The 23242-nt window shown below is 33.1% G+C and overlaps 3 protein-coding genes and 1 long non-coding RNA gene across 4 annotated transcripts in view; 2 read left to right on the forward strand and 2 right to left on the reverse strand.

Moving 5' to 3' along the window:
- LOC111000630 (elongation factor-like GTPase 1) overlaps window positions 1-7207 on the forward strand; it is an 87439-nt gene extending 80232 nt beyond the window's left edge. The window contains exons 10-11 of the mRNA XM_022270149.2: window positions 5060-5244; window positions 6208-7207. Of these exons, the coding sequence (XP_022125841.2) occupies window positions 5060-5244; window positions 6208-6396 (374 nt within the window). The 3' untranslated portion in view covers window positions 6397-7207. The remainder of the gene's footprint in view (window positions 1-5059; window positions 5245-6207) is intronic.
- A 446-nt stretch (window positions 7208-7653) lies between these two features.
- LOC111000634 lies at window positions 7654-16986 on the reverse strand. The gene is made up of 3 exons (XM_022270155.2): window positions 16667-16986; window positions 15854-15875; window positions 7654-10110 (listed from the first exon to the last, which is right to left on the reverse strand). The coding sequence occupies exons 1-3, from the start codon at window positions 16826-16828 to the stop codon at window positions 9977-9979; spliced, it is 318 nt and encodes a 105-aa protein (XP_022125847.2). The 5' UTR covers window positions 16829-16986; the 3' UTR covers window positions 7654-9976.
- A 2299-nt stretch (window positions 16987-19285) lies between these two features.
- On the reverse strand, window positions 19286-20206 carry LOC111000633 (leucine-rich repeat extensin-like protein 5). Its single transcript, XM_022270154.2, has 2 exons — window positions 19879-20206; window positions 19286-19497 (listed from the first exon to the last, which is right to left on the reverse strand). Exons 1-2 carry the CDS (start codon window positions 20152-20154, stop codon window positions 19348-19350), a joined length of 426 nt encoding a protein of 141 aa, XP_022125846.1. The 5' UTR covers window positions 20155-20206; the 3' UTR covers window positions 19286-19347.
- A 449-nt stretch (window positions 20207-20655) lies between these two features.
- LOC123689224 lies at window positions 20656-21084 on the forward strand. Its single transcript, XR_006750247.1, has 2 exons — window positions 20656-20716; window positions 20836-21084. It is a non-coding gene; the product is annotated as an uncharacterized LOC123689224 (long non-coding RNA).
- Window positions 21085-23242: the final 2158 nt, after the last annotated feature.

The following is a 23242-nucleotide window of genomic DNA, read 5'->3' on the forward strand; positions in this document are numbered from 1 at the left end:
TTCGCTATTTGTCAAAGAGTAGAGTAGTAGAGAGAGAGTTCACAAAATGCGATGCATTCATGATTTTCATAGCCAGTTCTTCTTACCCGCTCTACGCCCTTGACTTGCGAACTGGTGGTAAATGTAAATTTACGATTAATTTAATTTGTTTTTCTTGGCGTTCATAAGTGTACATGTTTACCTAAATGAATAAATATATTATGACTATGACTATGACTATCATGGCAAGACTAAATTTTTTATTAATAATTTCGTATTATTATTATGTAGCTTTTAGAAGATTTACGATTACAAGTCTTTTAAATTACTTATGTAACATAACATAAGTTGCAATATCCCCGGAACACTGCAATTATAAATAATAACTGAACGGATGTTTGTGCCTAACGTCGCGTAATCAAACCTTATAAGTTATGTTAACACATTACATAATATCTTTATATATTTAATATATAAACTAAATGGAGCATTGGTAGACCACTGGCTATGTGCCACAACCCTTGCGAACCGTGTACATAGGTTTCACAAACATTACAACAAACAAACAATGAGTGGTCGATTTTCGAGAGTCACTCATACTTCAGAAAAGTGAAGTGAAAATATCAAACTAAGAGATCTAAGGAAGAAATTAAGCCTATTAGTGAGACTTGATTAATACCTATTTAAATGAATTTGACAGGTATTTTAGGTGTATCTGTTTCGGTATATTTTTATTTCTAATAGGCTAGTAGGTGATCAGCTTTCTGTGTCAGCGTTTTGGGTGTAAGGCAAGGTTTCTTTGTGATATTTTTAATCACTGTACGTAATAAATTGCGCACATAGGCAGAAGGCCCATCGGCCGGAATTCAAACCTAATTGCGATTTCACAGTTGGGAGTCGCACGCTTAACCGCTGGGCTAATAACTGCGCGCTATGGAATGAAATATATATATATATGTTGTATATAGGCGATGCGTTCCTGTCTCTTTTTACTTCTATGGCGTATCCACCCAACTGCTAAAGACGGGACCCATCATTAGAAATCGTAAGCCTAACTACTAAACTTAGCTTAATATGATCACCATTATTCATACTATAATTTTGTTGTAGGTAGGTACGTTTTGATATTCCTCGGAAGTATATCTCCGTTACGGATAGGGATATAGGGCGGAGCAACGGTTCGCGCGCATCATGTCATGATAATTCAATATCCGCATTTCTTATGGAATAACTTCATGTGCTCATAATCCAGTATTTTTCTTCATAAACTGTATCCCTACGCCTGCCTTGTCCATTCTAGTACAATCATTACGGGTCTATTCTTATACAATCCATGTACGCTCTAAGAATTACAATTTTATAAAGTAACCGGACTTCACCTGATATAAATATATATTTGTCTAATTATACTATTTATTACTAATAAACGTAAAGCCTTTATTAACGCCACGCATTTAATTTTTAATTAGTTAAAACAACTGACGCCTTTCGTTCGTCATCTACTTTTGAACTTTTTGAACTTTTAATTATTATTTTTGTTAATAAATTGAAATAGATATATAGTACTGAGGTGATTTACCAATTAACAAATTAACTAGCATATTTATAAGAAATCCTCTTTGTATCTTTTATTACTTTTAAAACAGCATAAGAGTGATAAGGACACAACTTTCAACAGCTACTTAAAGCATACATTTTGCTATATTAAATTTCCATTTACGGAAAGAGTGGCCGCATTTTAATGCAAATTAGTGAAAAAAAAAACAAAGTCAAATGACAATCATTTCTTAGTGTTACGGTAAAAATGTTAACGCTTTTAAGAATTGGACCCTAATTCCAATTACCAATTCGACTTAGGGTACAATTCTTAAAAGGCTCTCGCACTCGCACTGCCAGAAGGCTCGCACTTCTGCCTCTCTTCTCATCTCGGCAGTGCGAGTGTCCATGGGCGGCGGTGTCACTTAGCATCAGGTGAGCCTCCTGACCGTCTGCCTCCTGTAACATAAAAAAGGTGTACCCAACAAACAACCAAAAATATTATTTTAACAATACAACAAACAAAGCAACATAAAATCTGTCTTAAGAAAATACAGAGATACAATTCTATAAATTCTACAACTCGTAGAAATACTTCTAGTTATATGAAAAATGAATATTCCATCGGCAAGTTCGTGCCAGTATTTAATAGGCAGTAACTGGATATTACATATATAAATGTCAACCATTGATAAACTAGTTTCGCGGGGAACTTTACTGTTACGACATCGCATATTTACGCATTCATTGATTGGAAAAATATTTTATCATTGGAAGATATTATTGAATGGGAAATATTCAGGCTTACAAGGCTAATGCTTGTTTTCACTTATTTTAATAAGATAAGAATAACGTCCAACGTAGTATAAATATAACATTTTAAATCATACAGTTGTGTCAAGAATAGTACATTTTTTATATATTTTATTGAGCAGCACTCCTCATGCATACTTCTTAAAAAAGCATAAACTTAAGTTATATGGAAAAAAGCCTTCGGCCTGTCAACAGCTCATTTATTTATATTAATCTGAAACTACTACTATATCTTGTCTTTAGGGGTGAGATTATGAAACACGCAATAACGCCTATATATTACGCAAAACGGACCAAATTTGAGTCTAATTGCGAAAAATGAGTATATAAAATACACATGAAACACCTTCAAGTTCCAAGTATTAAAATATTTAATTAATAAAATGCCAAGTGGTTTTGCAATTTGCATTTCTTAATCAGTACAGTTGAGGAAATGCTTACTGTTGTATTAAATACACTTCCGTTTTTATTCCGGAGTGTGTGAAATACAATACCAAATGTTCACTTCAAAACCTTACTATTTAGGAATAATAAATTGATTGAAGTTTTTATGTACGTTGAAAGCTAATCAGTACATTTTATTCTCGTTTTACGCAAATGGTATTCAAATAAGAAACAAATTTTAAAACTACATTTGCGAGTCGTGTTTTTTGTTTTTTGTTCCGCGCTGTTTATTTTATTTATTTAAACTTCGATACAATAAACTGTGCGCAGAGGCGATGAGTAGGTACTTGGAGAAACTGTTTGTGGTTGGTAACGCAGATGGCAAAAGGTTACGTGGTTTTCACCAACAAGGTGGACCGATCAAGTAAAAGACTCATCGTCCTCAAAACTGTACATAAGAGACACACTGGACTGAAACCGGTGGAAATAATTTATAAATATATAATTTATAAATTAATTAATTAATTAAATTTAATCAGTTAGTTAATTGTATTGAATACTTTGTTTGTTTGTTCCTTTTTGTAAATCTTTTTAGTTATAACATATCATGTATTCCATCTGTGGCTATGTTCTCGATGTATGTGTTTGATATTATATGTATTTTGTGTTAGCTGTAGGAGTACAAAAAATAAAAATAAAAAAATAAAATAAAACAAATAGCTCCAGACGCGTTCTTGCTGCCGTGTTCAGATAAGGGCTGCCGATTGAAGAGAGGGACATTAAAATGAAATACAAATACCATTAATTATTAGGGATGCAATGGGAGATTATCTCTAACAAGCGATCTCCTTCAGGCAACCCTTGTAAGAAAATAAATAAAGTTAGTCTATGTCGGTTAGTTAAATGTATTTGCATTTTAAACGCGTTAACCATAGTCCATATTCATTTGCTGTGCTTTGAAGTTGAATATATTTTAAAAGGAATTTATCAACCATCAAAAATGCATGCAGAATACTGACCCGTTGACCTGAGGAAACATAAAAAACTCCAGATTTATCAAAAAAACTTGTCTTGGAGTTGCCAACCGGATGCACGGTCCACTCTGGAAAGCACCCTTTCTCAAAATGACCATAACCAATCTGCTTAAACTTGGAATTTTTCTACTCGACTGCTCACGGAGTATTTCGTTACGTATGCAGAAGCCGTTTTTGTGTGATATTTTATATTAAACTTTTAGGTGTTCTGTGCAGATTTTGTCGATATTTTTTGTCAATAGTCTTGTTTTTATGTGTATATAAAAAATATTCTACTTACTGTATCACTTAACATACAAAGCTTTTATATAGCGAAAAGTGTGTTGGAACAAGTTTTTAATTATATCAGGATAATTTTTATCTGAATAATTAAGTCAATGCAGATTTAATAGGTATATAAACTATATGTTATAATTTTTGGTTGTATAGATATAACATACAAACCGCGCATATTGCAGTACGTATTGTTTTTACGCATCTAATAATGGGTAAAATCCAGAGTAAACGACGTGTTGGTAGAAGGAAGAAAACTGCGGAACCTCCAGTAATGGAGAGGCACTGAAAGAATAATTAATCATCGAATAATATATCATTATTGAATTTGGAATCCATATTAGCGCCTTTTACCAATAAAAAGATGTGCATGTTGAATTGAGAACTAAATCTGCCTCATGGGTTTTATGCTTAAACTTTCGAATTATAAGCACCTTAGAACCATGATTGCGAACTTAAACAATTAAAAACATTATTCATTAATAGTTGTACTTATAATTACTAAAAATTTGTTATATAGGACTGTATAACTGCCACAAATATTAAATTTTATGCACATAAATGAGCACTGGTCGCAGCAGAGTTTGTGCAGTGTTGGAATATATATGTAATATTTTATGTTTCTATATATATGTAGGTACTAAAAGTTCACGCATCGGAATAAAAATAATATTACTAATTTATTTATTCCTATATTTTAAAATGATATGACGTTTAATTACTAAGATAATCTGATAGATTAAGGGCCTGTTTCACAATGTATGGTTAAAGTGCCAAATAGCTATGCAACACATAAATTATTCGAAAGATAAAAGTTCCAAATAAGATACTTCGAATTTCATGACGTATAGCGCTATCTGACAGTCGTGAAATGCAAAAATACTATTTATCATACCAATAAGTAACAAATAGCTTATTTTGAACTTATCCGGACATTGTGAAACAGGCCCTAATTATAAAAATTGCCACAGTTAGCCATATATAGATAGGCAAGCAAATGTCATATGTTGCATAATTAATGTGAAAATTTCTGATTTCAGGCAAATTGTACGCAGCGTTGGGTCGCCGCAATGGTCGAGTGGTAGCCAGCGACTTGCAGAGTGGATCTTCGTCCTTCCGAGTTGAGGCTTTGATGCCTGTTGCTGAAAGTTTTAAGTTTGCACTCGAGTTAAGGACACATACCTCTGGACTAGCTGCGCCGCAAATGATGTTTAGTCATTGGGAGGTGGGTTCACGTTTTCACTTCTTGGTTGGTTTTGAGGTCTCTTCACCTCTTTAAAGAGCAAAGACCAGTGGCTTAGTAGATAAAGCGTACTACTCTCAAACCAAAGGTCGAGCGTTCGAAATAACAAGGTACAGCAAGTGACCTTTTAGTTAAATGAGTGCAATTCACTTACTCAAATAGAAATCAATAGCATGTCACACAATGCTTACTTAGTTTATAAAAAAATCAAGGATAGCGGATGCAATTTTAGGCTAATTCTAAAAATCTACATGCTTCCAATAAAATTTATAGCTTACTTTTAGTAGTGATTAACGGTCCATCACAGATTCTTACTTTGTTAAGTTTTGTATTGATTATTCTATTGTTATTATAACTTTCTCTCTCATTTTTATATACAGGTCCTTCTGTACCTACTGACCACTGTAATTACCATCCTCGGCCTAAAACGTATTGCTACGTTTTAAACCTACACAGTCTCCTTTTTTATAGTTCGATGCCCTCTGCATACTATAGAAATTCAACCGTGCCCTCCATGTACGGTTTAAGCACTCGCCCGGTACCGTACAACCCTAGCAAAGGCCGAGAATAAATTGAAAACTTACTCTCTAACCCAGTACCCCTCACCATTGCAGCCGCATACAAAGACCGCTAGGCTATGAGGCCCCTAGGTCCTTCTGTACGTACCAACGATTATAACGAAACAATAATTATTTGGAGAACCCAGGATCATATAACCCAATTATTATACACACTCAGCGCCTAATCTTAGTAATATTTTGCTGTTTTCCCAATTGTTAGTTCGGGAAATTCCACCTTCATTCCACCAAGCAGTGTAGGTAATAACAGATGAACGATTGTATGGAAACACGCCCTTTAAACGAAGTTTTGATAGTTTGCAATAAACATTCTAATAAGTTTAACTAAAACTTTAACTAAACTAATTAAATAAGTAATCAATTTCAGGTGATAGACATCGATCCGTTCTGGCATCCACGCACTGAAGAGGAGTACCTTCAATGGGGAGAAAAATGGGATGGCGTTAATAAAGCTAAAGCCTACATGGATGCAGTGCGGACGAGGAAGGGACTATCCACAGACAAACATTTAGTTCAACACGCTGAAAAACAACGGACTCTCTCTAAGAAGAAATAGTTTACAGTAGATCTTAGAAATAAGAAGAGCCTGGAGTTTCTTCGATGGACAGTTACCTAATTCTAAGTTAACAGATGGTCGTGTTCACAGGATTACACGAATTAAATCAATCTACGTCTAACGAATAGGATAAATTTTAAAAACCGCTTATTAATAATTAAACAATTATAATAACGAGATAATGATAGCTTTATTTACGCCGGTAGCTACAATAAGCCTAACAAACCATCAATACATATTTTGATGACCAGTCATATGTATGCAATTTTTTGTTAAAAAAAAATATTAACGCCTTTCGAGTAGGAGAAATTATCTTTCAATGCGTAACCACCAGAGGGCTCTGTATAGATTAAAATACAAATATTTAAAGCATTTAACGCGATGTTAAACTTATATTAGATGTACTGAATCTTTAGCATAAAGGTTAGACCTATAGTTAAATTTTCTTGCTTCCGTTAAGTTTCAAATATATAAACAATATATTTTTGTATATAGTTTTATGTACAAAAACATATTACCTTCCTATCACGATCGATATCTGATACGTATTGTTTGTGGCTAGGGCAGAGTAGAAGAAAGTATCCATTATTAAATGTTTACTAGTTAAATTAGTTTGTAATTATTTTTTCAGTATTTTATTTAATTTGCTTCTGATTTGTACATTTGTAATGGCGTTAAACTAAAACAATTCAATTGGTTGTAATTTGGGTTGTAGTGTAACTTACAATTGTTTTCACATTTACCGACAGGTGGCGGTCAAAGAAAAATAGTTGTGCCCGTATGTTATTGTACAATAAATGTAATGATATTACAACACATTTTATTCTTAGTTCTATTTCATTTATTCCATAAACTAGACCCGAAATGGTCGCGTAGATCATTTTTGTATAAGCGCCCTCTATTGGTAAGTATGAGATCCACAACAGTTTTGATTTAAAAATAACATGCATTTTATTATTCAATCAAGCTACAGAGGGAACTGTCATACATAATTAAAATTTATATTTGAATCGAAAACTCGAACTAAAAAAAAGGAAGAACAGTATCTATTTATTAATTAAATGTAAGCAATTTATTCTGTTAATTTTACCGTTTAAAATTGGACTCAAATTAATAACCCTAATATCACAGACTATACCAGGATCTAATAATACCATCCAAGTAAATTCGTCCCTAAACTTCCATTGGAGTATGGAGTTCTACCGTTGCATAAAATGTCCATGAAACAAAGTTCTTTTAAAACGTCAAAAGAGATAGACAGTATTCACAAAATTATTTATTAGATAGAAGAATTCGCAAGTCAGATCACATGGGAAGTTAGAGGCAGGATATCACATTTAACATTCATTTTAATACACCAATCTTTGAGTCTTTGTAAACGTAATCCTAACATTTATATCAAGAACATATCTAAGGAAGTCTAATTGCTGTTCACAAACAATGAAAACGTTTCTTGCGTGAGCCAAAAATCGTTACTTTTATAGTCGATATGAAATTTCCAAACCTTTTACAGTGATTTAGTGTAACATGTATTTTATATCCTTCGACAATTTATCGTCAAGGCCATTATCGCATACATATTATATTACATTTCTGGATATCAATGAAATGGGATAGGAAAGCAAAATTTTAAGTTGAGGTAGATATTATGACTCGAATAATATTGTGTGCACAATTTATAAATTTTTGAAGTGAAACTTCTACGCACGCTTGACTTGGGGAATAAGCTGGCGAACGCGTGACGTAAGCGTTACGAAAAATGTTATCGGACAAGGCGAACGGAAGTTGAGTGGGGGTTATAAGCAAGAGACAGCAGTACACGCGCACATGTTCTTTCTCTCTTCCCCTCATAGCCAAATAAGTTCCGTATATTTAAGCACAATAATTAATAATTTTACAATCAACCACATATATAAAAATAAACGATTTATGCAAAAATATTAATTTACCAATGAAAACATGAAATAAATATTTGTAGACAATTAATATATGTGTGTGTACATATATGTTATATATATTGTACATACACACATATATATATATATATATATATACAAGATGGAGCGAAAGAAGTTTCACTTCAGTCGTGTGGTCACACTCGTTTTTTTAACTGTCTTTTTACGTTAACTCCATAAGTTACATTTAAATACTCAGTATTTCATTGTAAGTGAACACTTACAAGAATCAACTCAGGCAGTTTTAATTTAATCGGATTTTTATCTACACATCAAAGGTATATTTAATTAGTACGTTTCTCTACAATTGGTTTTTTAAACATTTATGAGTCTATTAAAATAAAATAGAAGACTCGTGTTGCAACTATGGTTTACAAATATATAGATGTTCAAAAGCGTATTACCTCAAAAGGTAATTTTTGTCATAAAAGTAATCTATTTTCAAAATTCCATACTTCATACACCAATAAAACTATTTTACAATTGTGCTCAAATTAGTCTTAAATCTATACATCAATATATCCATAGTAGGTATAAAATGTCTTAACCCTGAATAAAACTATCGAAATGTATAGGTAAGTTCTTAATATTGTAGTCATTGTATAAAAGAAGATATTATTCAGATATAAGAATAGGTTTGTATCTTTATATGAGATTGTAGACAAAGTTTCATTATATCATTACAAGTGTTATATTAATTGGAGTTGACAACTACGTACATATAATAAGTACATATTTAAATTATACACAAGCGTAAACATCACTGGCAAATTACATACATTGGCGCGAACTGTCATTCTGCCATGACTTTGACAGGTAGTTCATATTAAAATTGTCTCTGAATTAATGATCGTTTGCCACGTTAAAAATTGTATCAAAGTCTAAGCCCTATCTGTATGCTTGAACCAGGCTTTTTGGTCTAGACATTATTAGATTGTAAATTAACAATAATTTTCCATATGTACTTTCGCATATGTGCACTTAAAGTCACATTAGAAAATATGTAATGCGGAGATGATCTGATTAGTTGTTTAATAAGTCAGAATCTCTTGATATATTCATATAATCACCACACGGCCACCAATTAAACATTGATATGAAATTGGATACCTATATATATAAGCGTATCTATATATAATATATCTACTTATCTAATATAGGGGTATCACATTAACACAAATTAGGTGTAGGAAGACTACTGACTACATAAATTATTACATTCTTTAACATCCACGTTGTGCCTACGTTTTGTTTACCTATTAAATTTGCAAAGTAGGTATTCAACAATAATCAAAGTAATTATTGCAAGCAATCCCGGTACAATAGGGTTTCAAGTAACATTTTCCGGCTGGTTTTATATTCCACTAGAATTTGTCCTCGTAAGTAATACATGGCGGAGTATTCCAAGAAGCGTATGAGTGTAAAAAAACATACATATTTCTAGTATTGGCGGATATCATCATATCCAGTAACCCTTCCACCATTTATATATCTTGTCTTATGATTATTTTTCTTTTAGCGATTATCCGCCAATTATATATAATTTTATGATTTACGTGTCAGCCAAAACTTGCTCTCGTCATACCTACAGTTTAGAATTGGTTTTCTAACAATTGATTGTGCGTCTAACGTTTTGTAAATGGGTTGTTCCTTGCGTGTGTGCGTGCGGCAGTGGCTGCAGTCTGCGTACAATTGCAGAGTGCGTCAAACATTCGTATAACAAATCCTCTAGCTCGACCAAGGCGCCTTTTTACATTATCTGAAAAAGGAAAAGTATTATTTAGTAATAAATATAATGCTAAATAGAATGCTAGGTGGTTAAAGCTTCACTGACGGTATATCTTCAAATATTTTTAAATGTCATTCGAACGCATATAATTTCTAAGTCTGTTATAGTAATTAAGATAAATACGCCCATATCTGTTTTGTATACGAAAAAATGTGGCACTAAACGGTCAACGGTTTAATCCAAAATATTTGAATTTAATAAAAGTGAAACTCTTGATAGTCTACCATATAAATTCGATTGGCACCATTCACCTTTCACGAAATAATTTTAATCTAAGGCCCCTGATGTAACAAAGTTTGAAAAGACTAATGTAGGTACCTATTAAAATGCGTACATTTATGCACAAAGCACATATTGGTACGATATAATATCTTTTACATAATTAACTGCTTTGCAATTTCCACTAACGAAACAAAACAAAACTTGAACCAAACGCTTTAAATTACCTACATGAAATAAATAAAAAGAAATAGGTACTCGAGCTAGAAAACTTTTAGAATCACATACACACTCAAAGTCTGAGGTAGAACTTCAAAGCTGTGTCTACCTTCAATAAAATTATCTCCACCCCTCACGGAAGCGGGGGTTCACTGAGGTACGGATTTTGAGGCCTGATTGAATGAAATGTTGCCCGGGAGGTATAGAGTACACTTGTGCAGAGATATTTTATGTTCTTAAACTAAAACGTAGACTAGACCTAGACTTTTGCATGGGAGAGAGAAACTTTCTCTTCTCTCTTTCCATAATATGTAGAATAAACAAATTATGTTTAAATTTCAAAATTATACAACCAGGGGCATTCTATAAACCTCATGTGTAGGTGAATATAACAAGTTCGTAACAGTCACGGCGGATATATAAGGTAAAATATTGTTAACTTAGGTGCTCTGAGCCAGGGGTGATTAAACGAGGGTGGCGTTAGGCGTACTATCGATCCTGTTTGTAGGGACATGACAGGCAAAAGCTCAGACCGTTGCATATTTCTATTTACTTTGTAGTTTTGTACCTATAATATTATTAAGTATACAAAATCTTGCATACCATTATTAAGGAACTTAAAAAATAGTTAAGCATGTAACTATGCATTTCAAAGATAAAACATCTAACATAATTATGTTAGTTATGTCGACTATGTATTTGCGTGTTGTTCCCACGAGAATGTAAGTGCGCGCTCCTATTTCACCGTGCCTACTGCTGATAGAGCAGAAATCTTTATTTTTTTAGTAATAATTAGCTATTAATTACTTAAGATGTCAGTTGGAACACGGTGTAATGGTTACAAACATTGTCACAAAAAAAATTTTGTCAATTAAAAAGAGTGGCGGAGATTTTATTGCCAGTTCTTCCGTTCTACTTAATTTGCGAACAGGCAGTAAGTATATAATATGTGTTTGTTTACTGTGATTGTTATTGATTTGAGATTAGCTATAATTATATCTCCTCTTTCATTGTAAACATTTATCTACACGTGCTCCGTAACCAGATATTATTCCAAATCCAGGAGTATTCAAATTTATTTTAATATATGTATCCGTAATACAGTGCGGTAAATGCGATGGAATTTACACGCAAATTAAGTATATTCTATTAACTAATTCGACTATGTTTGATAATAAGTACCTAATAACAATCCAGTAACGGTACAACACTATAATATGGGTATTGGCTTCAGATTGCATACGTTTCTTTCGTCATTTTTATTTCTTAGACAAATATGACAATGACCTGACACGTCGTCGATTTTATCAACTAGCAGCAGTTAAAAGTAATAACAATCGCTGGTCTGGGTACCAGGATCGTGACTTTTCTTTTGATCTACCTATGCCATATACAGGTAGGAGTAGAAACTTTAATAATCATTCAAGACAAGCACGACTTCAAGTAGTTCGAGAGAAACTACAGTTAACTTTTTCATCTTATTGAGAAATTGCGTTTTGCTTGTATACATTATACTTATAATATTATGCACCTGACTTACTAAACTAAAATCTGTTTCTGCAATGCATTTCTCTTTTTCATAATTTTTAACAGTATATAATTAAATTTTCTTATATCTTTTATTCTTATATACTTAGTGCATTAATATCATTCATGCAAACCTTCTTATCGCAAGTTTGAGACATGTTGCTCAGGCGATTAGATAAGGCTATGCTTACAAACCACTCATAAAGTAAATATATATAAAATAGCAATAGTAGTTTTTTAATAATGCTAAGAACTCAGAAGCTTAGCCAAGATTGGTACCGAAACGCGCTACCACGCCGCGCCGACCTTTTATGTCTAGACTTTAGATTATTCGTATCTGTTTTGTCATCATTTGATTTTCTTATAAACAAGTACGTTATTAGCCTTCTCTGCTTTACACACTCCGTCGAATTCCTGGGTCTTAGGAATGCCAGTTTCCTCAAGATATTTATCAAGCTACTACACAAACACCGCTTTAATACGGTACACTTTTTTTTAATAAGCACGAAAGTGGTTTAATAGTCTTTCTGAGTAATACAGGATTATTTCTCTTTTAAGGTAAGATATAATTGAATGTCGTTTTAAATATTAATTCCTAATAATAAGCTGACAGCATAATGTCCAAGTGCGTTTTTATTAGCGAGCATGGTGTAATTTATGAAATTAATCAAGTAAATAAAAAGTCGTGACAACTAATCCTATATTATATTTTTGTAATATTTATTCATAGTAACATCCGACTTAAAATATGTTGATCTAAATATGTACATATTAGACAAGTATGTACTTGTATAATAGATATAGTATATAAGACTTAAGAATGAATCGCACGGTCAATAAGATTAAAAAAATATTTGAATTATTTTTTTGTGACTTGTCATAGGTTCGATCCCCGGCCGTCCACCAATGAACCGATGAGCGCATTAAACACTCGGTCACGGTGAAGGAGAACATCGTGAGGAATCCGGCATGACTTACACCGAAAAAGTAGGCGTGTGCACAAAAGACTGATCACCTACTTATCTATCAAGAAAAAGGATCATGAAACAGATACATTAATCTGAAACACAGACCTTAAAAGGTCGACGCGTATTTTAGGCACATTGTCTCAAAGAACCTGGAATAAACACGTTTGTTTCGCGTTTGCTACTATTACTATTGCGATATATAGGTATCTACGTTTCATAATAAATGTTATTTCCAACCTCCTAAATGTAAGAACACGGTATTTCATTCCAAATTACGTTCCTAAAAAACTTATAAATAAAAGTGATATACGATTTTGTTTTATTAAAAAATTTTCAAATCTTTCATTACAAAATCAGTTTCTCAAAGATATTGTTCTTATGAATTACTACTAATGTTGACGTCAGCGCTTCGTAATGTTTAACTTCGCTTTGTTATTTTCAACTCATTACCAATTATTGTTGATTGTTGGCATCCGTCATTGTGCACCTTTACTAACTAGTAAAAGGATGTTTTTGGTACATTAATATTACTTTATACATGAATCCGAATCTTTGTTGTAAATTGTGACTTTCAGTCGAAAAAACATCTATAGACCATTAAATATATGTATATTAATAGCGAGCCCTCTGGCATTGAGAGTGTCAATGGGCGGTGGATCACTTAACACCAGGTGAGCCTCATGCCCGTTTCTGTTCTGTTCTATTAAAAAAAATAGGTAATTTAACAGAAATATAAGTAATCCAAATCACTTTCAATTTTATCTTTAACGACAAGTAAAAATAGGTAATCTTTATAAGAAAATATGGTTTTTATGTAAAATATTCGTAGAAGCTGCGTTCGCTCCAAAATCCGTCCCGTTGTAGTATCAGTTATTTAATTGAGAGAGCAATATCTGCGTATTCTGTAACAGGTAACTTCCAATACAATGATAAACTTATGTTCCGCGATGCTAAGCTTGCGACATTGCTCTAGTGATATTGAGAGGTACATAGAATTATATACAAAATTCCTCACAAAACAGAAAAGATGTCGTGAACACTTCTTACATACCGTGTTCGCTTTTCAAAGGACCGAGCATTTGTCTTCGTTATAGACAGGTTTCGTTATAGGGAGACTCTTCTCCCAATAACGAAACTTCTTTAATCTCTCTAGATGAAAGAAGAATAGAAAGAAGAGTGGCTATTGCGTTATAAGGATTGAATTAACGTATGTGTCTCTGTTAAACCAACCAAATTATATCTTTTTACGTTATACAGAATTTTTGAACAAATGACCGTAAAATAAGTTTATATCTGGGCAAAGTGGTATGAAAAAGTACTAGTTTAATTATTACGTAGTTCCGTGGTTATGTTAAGTTCCAGATGATATGTGACAGTGATTTAAATGATTTGATTTATAAAATATATCAAACTATATATACTGAAGTAGGTAAACTAAAGTATATTCTAATCAGTCTTAAACAGGCTCCTAATAGGGTTAATGAGATTACACATGGTTAAGTTTAGCATGAAAGTTTTAGCAGTTAGTAGGTAAACATTAGAGTTTTAATGTATTTACTAGTACGAATCTATTATTTATTTTAATGAACAGTACTATGATACACGATGTTATATATATTATATTAAATAAGTATAGCATAAAGAGAAAACTCGGTTATTTATGATTTTGCCACTCTTTTTAATCGCTAAGTTTTTGCCTTTATTGCCAACTATGCATTTAAAATTATTCGTATTACTTATGATAAATATATCATCTGGCGAGTATTTATCTAAACTACAACACCCCCCCCCCTATGTATTAAAAAAAACATTCCACTTGCATTGTTTTAACTAATTCATTTATGACTTTTTATAATAGCGTAAACACAGTTTGACGAGACGAAGGTATGAATATGGGATAAATATACAATAATATTCAACTCTATGCATTACAAAAAAAATGTTAATTTAAAACCGGTGAATATAATATTCATGTAAACTTCGAAATTGACGAAAAACTTCGAATATTTACATGTGATTTTCATATAAATCTGTATGTATTAGGTCACGCTTCGCAATACAAATGTCGGCTGGTGCTAATGGGTCACGCGACACACCTATTGCAAAGACTTTTATATAGTACTCGTATAAAAGTTGTACAGCGTCCTAAAATACAGTGATATTTGTAAAATAAATTTTATATAAAAACAATAAAAATATAAAATAACTGAAAATAGTGACGGTTTCTTCACCAAGTTGCAATGGCATGGATTTCATGTCGGCTCTTACAGCAGCAGGGTAACTCAGAATTCCGCAGCCCGATCTCAAAAAATTTAGAATTCTGCTCAAAGTAATTTATACTAAACATACAATTTTCTATGGAGTTTAGTTAATAACATAGATTTTGGAAACGATGAGTGATTCTAATCAGAATACTTTTTTAAGAGACTTCATTATAAAGAGTTTTTAATCCTTATTTATAATTTTAATCAATGGTCTTTTATTGCGCTTTTTATAATAAAGAACATTTCAGTTTCTTTTATTTGTCAAAGTATTGACAGTTAACGATCTTTTTTCCCAATTGTTTTAATAATGAACAATTTAGCCGTTAGAATAATATTGCTAATTAGAACCTCATTAAATGATGTCTATAATTACGAGCGATTTAATTTAGAGAAGACTTTCTTAAAGAGACATAGATTTCCGCTGAGAAAGTGGTGCGAGTTTCTAGAATAACCTTGCTTTGAATTAAAAAACTATAGATAACAAAATGTAAATAAGAAAATAAGGAATATACTTACTTGAGCCCAACTCCTGCGATTCCTGCAACAAATAACAAATAAATCAAGTATTTAAGTAAAGTTCAAACGAAATTACAAAATTGCAAAAGCGAGCAATGAAAATCACAACGAAAATAATTTCTAAATGCAGAAATTACAATAGAATTATTTTGTATATTAATGGCAGGTGATTGTATGAAGTCACGAACATGCGAGAAAATAGCTTTGCATAGGTATAGTAGGTGTATTAATAGTTCGGAACAAATTATAAGCAATACGTAGGTAAATAAACAGTTTCTATATAGGTATATAAAACTCTTATATGTACTGCTGTTTTATACATAAAAATATGGAAAGAGAGTATAGACATGTCGATATTCATACAAATTTGAAAATACGTTTTTGGAAACTAATCTAATGTAGACTTGAGTAGTAATTACTGTATAACCAAAAAATAACCAATATTGCCGCATTATCGCTTATTTGATCAGAGATAACGTCAAAGATAACATCAAATTAAACAATACAATATGTACGATAAGTTACATTAATAATGTCTTAGTTACTTTTTTTGAATAAATATCAGGCCGATATAGGCTTTTTATTATAATATAAAAATATTTTAAATCGAAGTCCATTGTCCTAAGATTAACCCTGATCAAATCGTTTCATATAGAAATTTCAGAATGATGGAAGTGCTATATAGCATGCAGTTTCAGTCTACCTGCTATTTCTAACGACGAAGCGATTTGCGTTCTATTGCAAATACAATAAACTCACCTACCCTAGCACATCCACATTTCCTTACCGGGATAAATATACATTGATACTTACGAATTTGTTTCTCTCTTTCTCTTTATGTTTTAACTCTGCCTCTTTCTTTGCTTGCTGAATCAGTTGCTCTACAAACTCAGAGGCCTCGCGGAGTTTCTCCGGATCGCTCTTGAATTCAGCAATACGGGTCGCTAATTCGGAATTTTCACTGTCGTGTATCATTTTTACAGCTTTCCCAAAACACACAATAAAATTTCACATCACAACCTGTACGAGGGTGTATCTTATTCGCGGTTATGATGCGTGTGTTGCGGGTGATAATGTTAGAAGGACTGACTGGCCGGGCGTAATTTCGCTCATGCGCTAACCGCCTGTCGTAAACTGGTAGATACGGTTCAACAGATTACTCCTAATCACTAGCGATGAGTGCTCTTGAGCTCTCCGTACTTCGAGGATCATAGGCATCCGATATTAATCGCAATCTCTTATCTATGAGAAACAGGATAAGAGCCTATAGAAAATTACTTAATCACACAATATAATATTTCATAATAGGGTTTTCAGAGGTATATATAGGCATATTATTCATTCAAAACGTTTGATAGCTTTTAGGTATATATAGGTATAGAAAAATGATTTTGCCATACTTTTCGATATTATAAAATTGAGTCGCCATTTATAAGCTAATCATTTGGAACATGATACCAACAATACTTCGACTATATTTCTGCCAAAAACTACAATGAAGCTGCTTTTATTTTATTTATTTATTTAGAAAACCTTACAGAATCTCCAATATAAAGGTATACAGACTAAAGAATGTATACGGAGAGAATGCGTGCTGGGTGTGTATTTACGTGTGTAGGTACTTAAAACGTGTTAAAATCGGCTTGATTCAGATGAACATGCACCTTATATGATTGTTTCGTTTAAATTTATGTATGTAAAATACATTTATGTCAATTTATATATCCAATCGTCGTTTATGGATATTATATTTTTAAAACAATGTACTGATCTAACGCAGTACATTGACCGATCTCAGTGAAGCGGTAACAAAAAAGTTATTGATCAATATTCTCATACTATCGAGTCGAATCCATTGCTTTATTAAATTTGCAAACTTCATTAGGTACCAAGTCTGTTATTAAATAGCAGAAAATAACTTACATAGTTTAGAATTTCTATGAATTCTCCTCTAAGCACTTGCCGCCCGAAGTACTTTCGAGTACATAGGTATTAAAGACTTCATCGATTTATATGGGCTTCTCATCTTTAATACACCTTTGTCATTTCGACATTGGCCTTCAAATATGAGAGTTAGTATTTTAATAGCTGGCAACTCTGCCTGCTATTGATATACTTTAGTTAACGGCGAATCACGGGAAAAACTAAACAAAAGGTTTGTTATGTAAATTTGAAATTGGTGTGGGAAACCCTTTTTGGCTTTTCTGTTAAATTCAATTAAGTTTTTGTAATTATTAAATTTATATTTAGTATTTTATTGAGTGTACTAATTGGCTGGCATTATGGGTACAAAATTTACATATGCATTTTGAAATGTGTTTATACATAATGTATGGCAGAGCATCATTGTCTGATATTACACAACCTCGCCTTGACTTATGGTAATGAAATACCAAGACAATAATATCAAACAACTATTTTCATTATAATAGTATTATCATATGAACTATTCATCTGGTCTATTTTTAGATGACCGAACACACTGATTTTCGTACTCTATAAAAACCAGTAAAAATAATTCTTACTTGACTAGCTGAGAATCTTACAGAGTCTAGAGCGCGTTCTTAAAACTACGAGGAACATTAACAAAAGTATTTGCAGATAATGGAAATTATTATTAATAATAAAATATTCCATCTAACACGATTTTAGCTCTAATAAATGATAGTACTTAGGTAAAGGTGCAGAAAGGCTGCCGTTTGCGTTCTTGGGATGCCTTGACACAATACAACAAACACCGAAAGTGTGTTTTTGCATTAAGAAGTGTTATAGCATATGTAATAATGCTACAAATGTATTAAAAGAGTTTTAAGTAGGAAGTTGAGTTAGTCGTGCCCTATTTAATGCAATAAATCTACTTAGTGACATATTAAAAAGCCTTTCCAAAAAAGTCCACAAACGTATTAAGGTAAAAAACTGAGTATCAGTTATCCCTATCTGTCCTTGTCCCATTTTTCAGGTCGGCGCAATCCATTCTTTTACTTGTTCTATTTTACGTTTGAATCGAGGAAATGGCACACGTTTTCATCAAGTAAGAAGTGCTATATGGTATATATGTCGCAGCCAACTAGCTATATTGGCGGTTCAACTAACAGCCTAGTCTTTTAATTAAACGGTAACGTTTAACTAGCGGCCCGAAAGATGTTCAGCCAGTTGATGAAACAGCTAGGCAAATCACTTGCGTCTATGACGTTTATTGAATTAATTGCCTAGCCTGTTGGCATTTAATTTAAATTCAAATCCGGAGGATCAAGTAATCCATTGCACGTGTAATTTTTTACCTTATATGTACTATATATGTTTTCAATAACAAGTAAAAATAAACTATGTACGAAAAACCTTCACTTGCATTTAATTCCATCTGAGCGTTTTTTGTTTTTTTGTTGGACAGCACAGCCCACAATTAATAAATAAGTTTAAGTAAAAATCTGTTTTAGTTAAATTTAAGAATGTAAATCGTACATTATGTCCAGACTAAATGTCACTCAACAAAGCTATTCCTTAGAAGGAGGCGGACAGGGAGTATGTCGATCGCTTTTTGGTTGTTTTACAGGTAATGGTGGAGGGTCGGGAGCGCATTCGTAATAGCAGTGGCCATCCCACCACCAGGCAGGGCCGGGTGTAGGCGGACTATTGAAGCAAATCTACAAATCATACAGGATTAGCCATCATTCTTAATATCTGACCAATAAAAAAAAATTTGCTTAGATTTGGTATCAAGCCAAGTACTTTTATACAATAGGCATCAACGTGATATTTATTTAAACTTGGATTTTATAGAATTCAATACGCTGTTAAATAAAGCGCCATCTACGTTCCCTTTTTTGGGTGACCCCCACCCGGTCTCTCAACTTTAAGAACAATGTACAAACAAAAAAAAATTAATCGCTAGCATAAAAATTTCTTGCTAAATTTCCGCCAACTTCCGCACCGAGTGCCACACAATGTAACTACGCCACTGGTTCCCTAGTACGCAGACTTTTGTTCACCGTAGTTTTAGAAAAGTTATGTTCAAAAATACTTACAGAATCTGACTTTAGAGGTCCAGGACCGCCAATTTTAAGTGGTGGCCCCTCGGCGATTGGTGCCACCACTGGAGGCTGAACAGAGTGGAACGCATTCCGCTCATGATAATATTGGTTGGAATACTTGTAATCCGGACAACGTGGAATTTCGGGAGGAGGAATCGTTCTAGGCGAAAGGTATGGCGGGAATCGGCCGTGTAAATTGTGCTCTCTACCTAACAGGATTGCTCGTATTTTTTTCAGAAAAGCTCCAACATCACGCACTTTTGAACCCATTTGTAGAAAACATCAACGTTAGCTCTTTATTAGAAAAAATCTTTTAATAATACTTTTTTGTTGACGTATGGCGTGTGTTTAATTTTTTTAATTAGTTCATTGTTTTCGGCCCGGATAGTTTCAAAAAGTTTTTGTTCTAATATATCTTAATATAGATAAATCTCCTGTCACGATGTTTGTACGCGATAGACACCTAAACTACTTAACCGGTTTTAAATTAAATTGGCACACCGTGAGCAGTCTGGTCCAACTTAAGAGATAGGATAGCTTAGATCTTTAATTATTATATAGGTTGTCATGTGTAAGTTGGCGTGTGGCAGAAAAAGGTACTAATTTTGACAGTTGTGTTGACAGTTCTAACAGCTTGGTAGCCTCACGTGTGTCGGTGCTAATAATTTGTGTTTTAAAGTGTAAAAATCATTACGAAACATGCCAAAAGTAGTGCGGAGTGCAGCTAGAGAAATTATTCTAGTTGTAAAACGTTTTTGTGAAGAGGAGAAACGTAACAATGGGCCGATTATTCCATTTCAACAAGTGAATGCTCGAACAGCGGCTTTGACAGGTAAAGTACTGCCAGTTAAAAGTGATATTTATATCCCCAAATTTAGGGAAAAATAATAATTGCTTTTGAAAGTAAATGTGATTGATGGATAACTTAAAATATTTTTTGTTTTATTTAAGGTGTTTCTGAAAGAACCGTGAACCGTATAGTTTCAGAGGGAAAAATCATGGAAAGTAATTTTACAGCGAGAACTGAAGTCCCTAATCAAGCAGCTCAAGGACCTTCCACATCCACAGCTTGTGATGACAATTCCACACCAGAGAACACTACTTCCGAGGCTAAGACGATAAAACTAGTCACTCCAGGTAAAAGTAGAAAAAGAAAATTAACTGTTTCTGATTTGGATGACTTTGATCTTTGTGTTATTAGACGCAAAATCCAATCTTATTATTTAAATAATTCCGTCCCTACTCTCAGAAAATTACATTGTGATCTAAAGGCAGACATCAATTTCAAGGGTAGTATAGAATCTCTCAGAAAAATACTACACAAGTTGGGATTTAGTTATAAAAAGAATAAATCCAAAAGGATGGTTCATGGAGCGATATGATGTTGTTGCCTGGCGATCAAGATTTTTACGAGAAATAGAAAATAATAGAAGGAGTGACAATCGTTTATTTGGACGAGACTTATTTACACCCTGGCTATAAAGTTAAAAAATGTTGGCAGTCTGAGGAAACTGAAGGTGTCCTTACAGAAGTCTCAGAAGGTCAGAGATGGATCATAGTGAATGCCGGAAGTGAGAAAGGTTTTATCCCCAATAGTCTTTTGTGTTTCAAATCTAAGACCAAAAGTGGAGATTATCACGACGAGATGAATGGAGATAACTTCAGTAAATGGCTACAAGAAAAGCTTATCCCAAACTTAGAGCCCAATTCATTAATAGTGATGGACAATGCGTCATATCACTGTATTAAAATAAATAAACGCGTGACAATGAACAGTAAGAAACAAGAGATGCAAGATTTCATAAAAAAAAACAATCTTTCATACTTGGAAACCATGAAAAAAGCAGAATTGTATGAAATTATAAAAACAATCAGGAGAATGTCTACTTAATTGATGAAATATTAAAGAAACATGGTCATAAGGCTGTAAGACTTCCGCCTTATCATTGTGACTTTAATGCAATAGAATTCATTTGGAGTTCGTTCAAAAGAATATTTGCAGACACAAATGTTACTGGCCTCTCTGAAAACATGGAACAGAGAATCCATAGTGCATTTTCCAAAATAACTGCTGAAGAATGGCAGAAACACTGTAATCACGTTATAAATGTTGAAAATAATTATCGTATAACAGACAACCGCCTTGAAACAGTAATGGAACCATTTTTAATTGATTTGAATAGCAGCGACTCAGATTCTTCTGACACAGATGACTCTGAAGAATTCATGGAAGGAATAATGCCTCTAACAGACCATAATTACTATAAAAAATAATTTTTTGTTATAAAGTTTTTTATTTACCTTTAATGTAATTTCTAAGAATATCCATCAATCCAAACTAAACAAAAAAAGTGGCAACACAGAGGGTTGTAGGAGGCGCCGCCACTGGAACGCCAACTTATACTTGACAGTCTATAGTCGCAATTTTTGCAAATATTTGATACAATTCTAATAGATGGCGCTTTGTTAAAAGTACCAACGTTTCACATAAGTTCCCCTACCGTTTCCCTTGAATAGTTTACTAGTTACTACTATGTAATATAACAAAGACGTTAGCCACAGCAACGCTTGGCCGAGTCTGCTAGTATATTTATATAAAAGTATGTAAACGACTAGTGCTGTGTTGGCCAAGTGGCTTCGGCGTGCGACTCTCATCCCCGAGCTCTAAGGTTCGATCCCCGGCCTGTCCACCAGTGGAATTTACTTCTGTGCGCATACACTTCGTGTGTCTACCACCTATTAGATTGACAAATGATCATGAAACACATAGATAGGCCTGATCTGGCGCAATACTAAAAGGGATATAGGGCCACTAATTTATTTTATATTTTTAAGTATACCGGCTCGTAAATATAAATGTATTTAAGTTTCTATATTTATTAATATTTACTATGTATTCTTGAATTCCATAAGATCACATAGAAGACTTGAATGGAACTAATGCGTAATAATTCTGATTACTTCATTAACGTTATTACGCTAGTTTCTTTTCTATTTAGGAGGTTTTGCATTCAAATCACGGATTTGCACCAATTTCTTCCTAGCACATTTAGCATTAGCTCATGTGAAAAAAATTACCGCCAATGTCAGGCACAGAAGAAAAAGAAATGATCGCGAAACCAGATACAGAAATATGAGGCCAACGCCTAAAGGTTTTTATATATGTATATATCTTACTGCTACCACTGTACTATGCTCAAAAATCTTTCAAGCCCACTAATGTCTATATAGGCCCTCTTGGGCTCTAAGTATTTTACCTAAGGTATGTCTGACAATTATTACTGACAGGGCAACTGCTAAGGCAAATTGTCATAATGACATTTCAAAATTCGAAGAAAACTTAATCATTATTAGTACT

Source organism: Pieris rapae, chromosome 5 (assembly GCF_905147795.1).
Source record: "Pieris rapae chromosome 5, ilPieRapa1.1, whole genome shotgun sequence".
Lineage (NCBI taxonomy): Eukaryota > Metazoa > Arthropoda > Insecta > Lepidoptera > Pieridae > Pieris > Pieris rapae.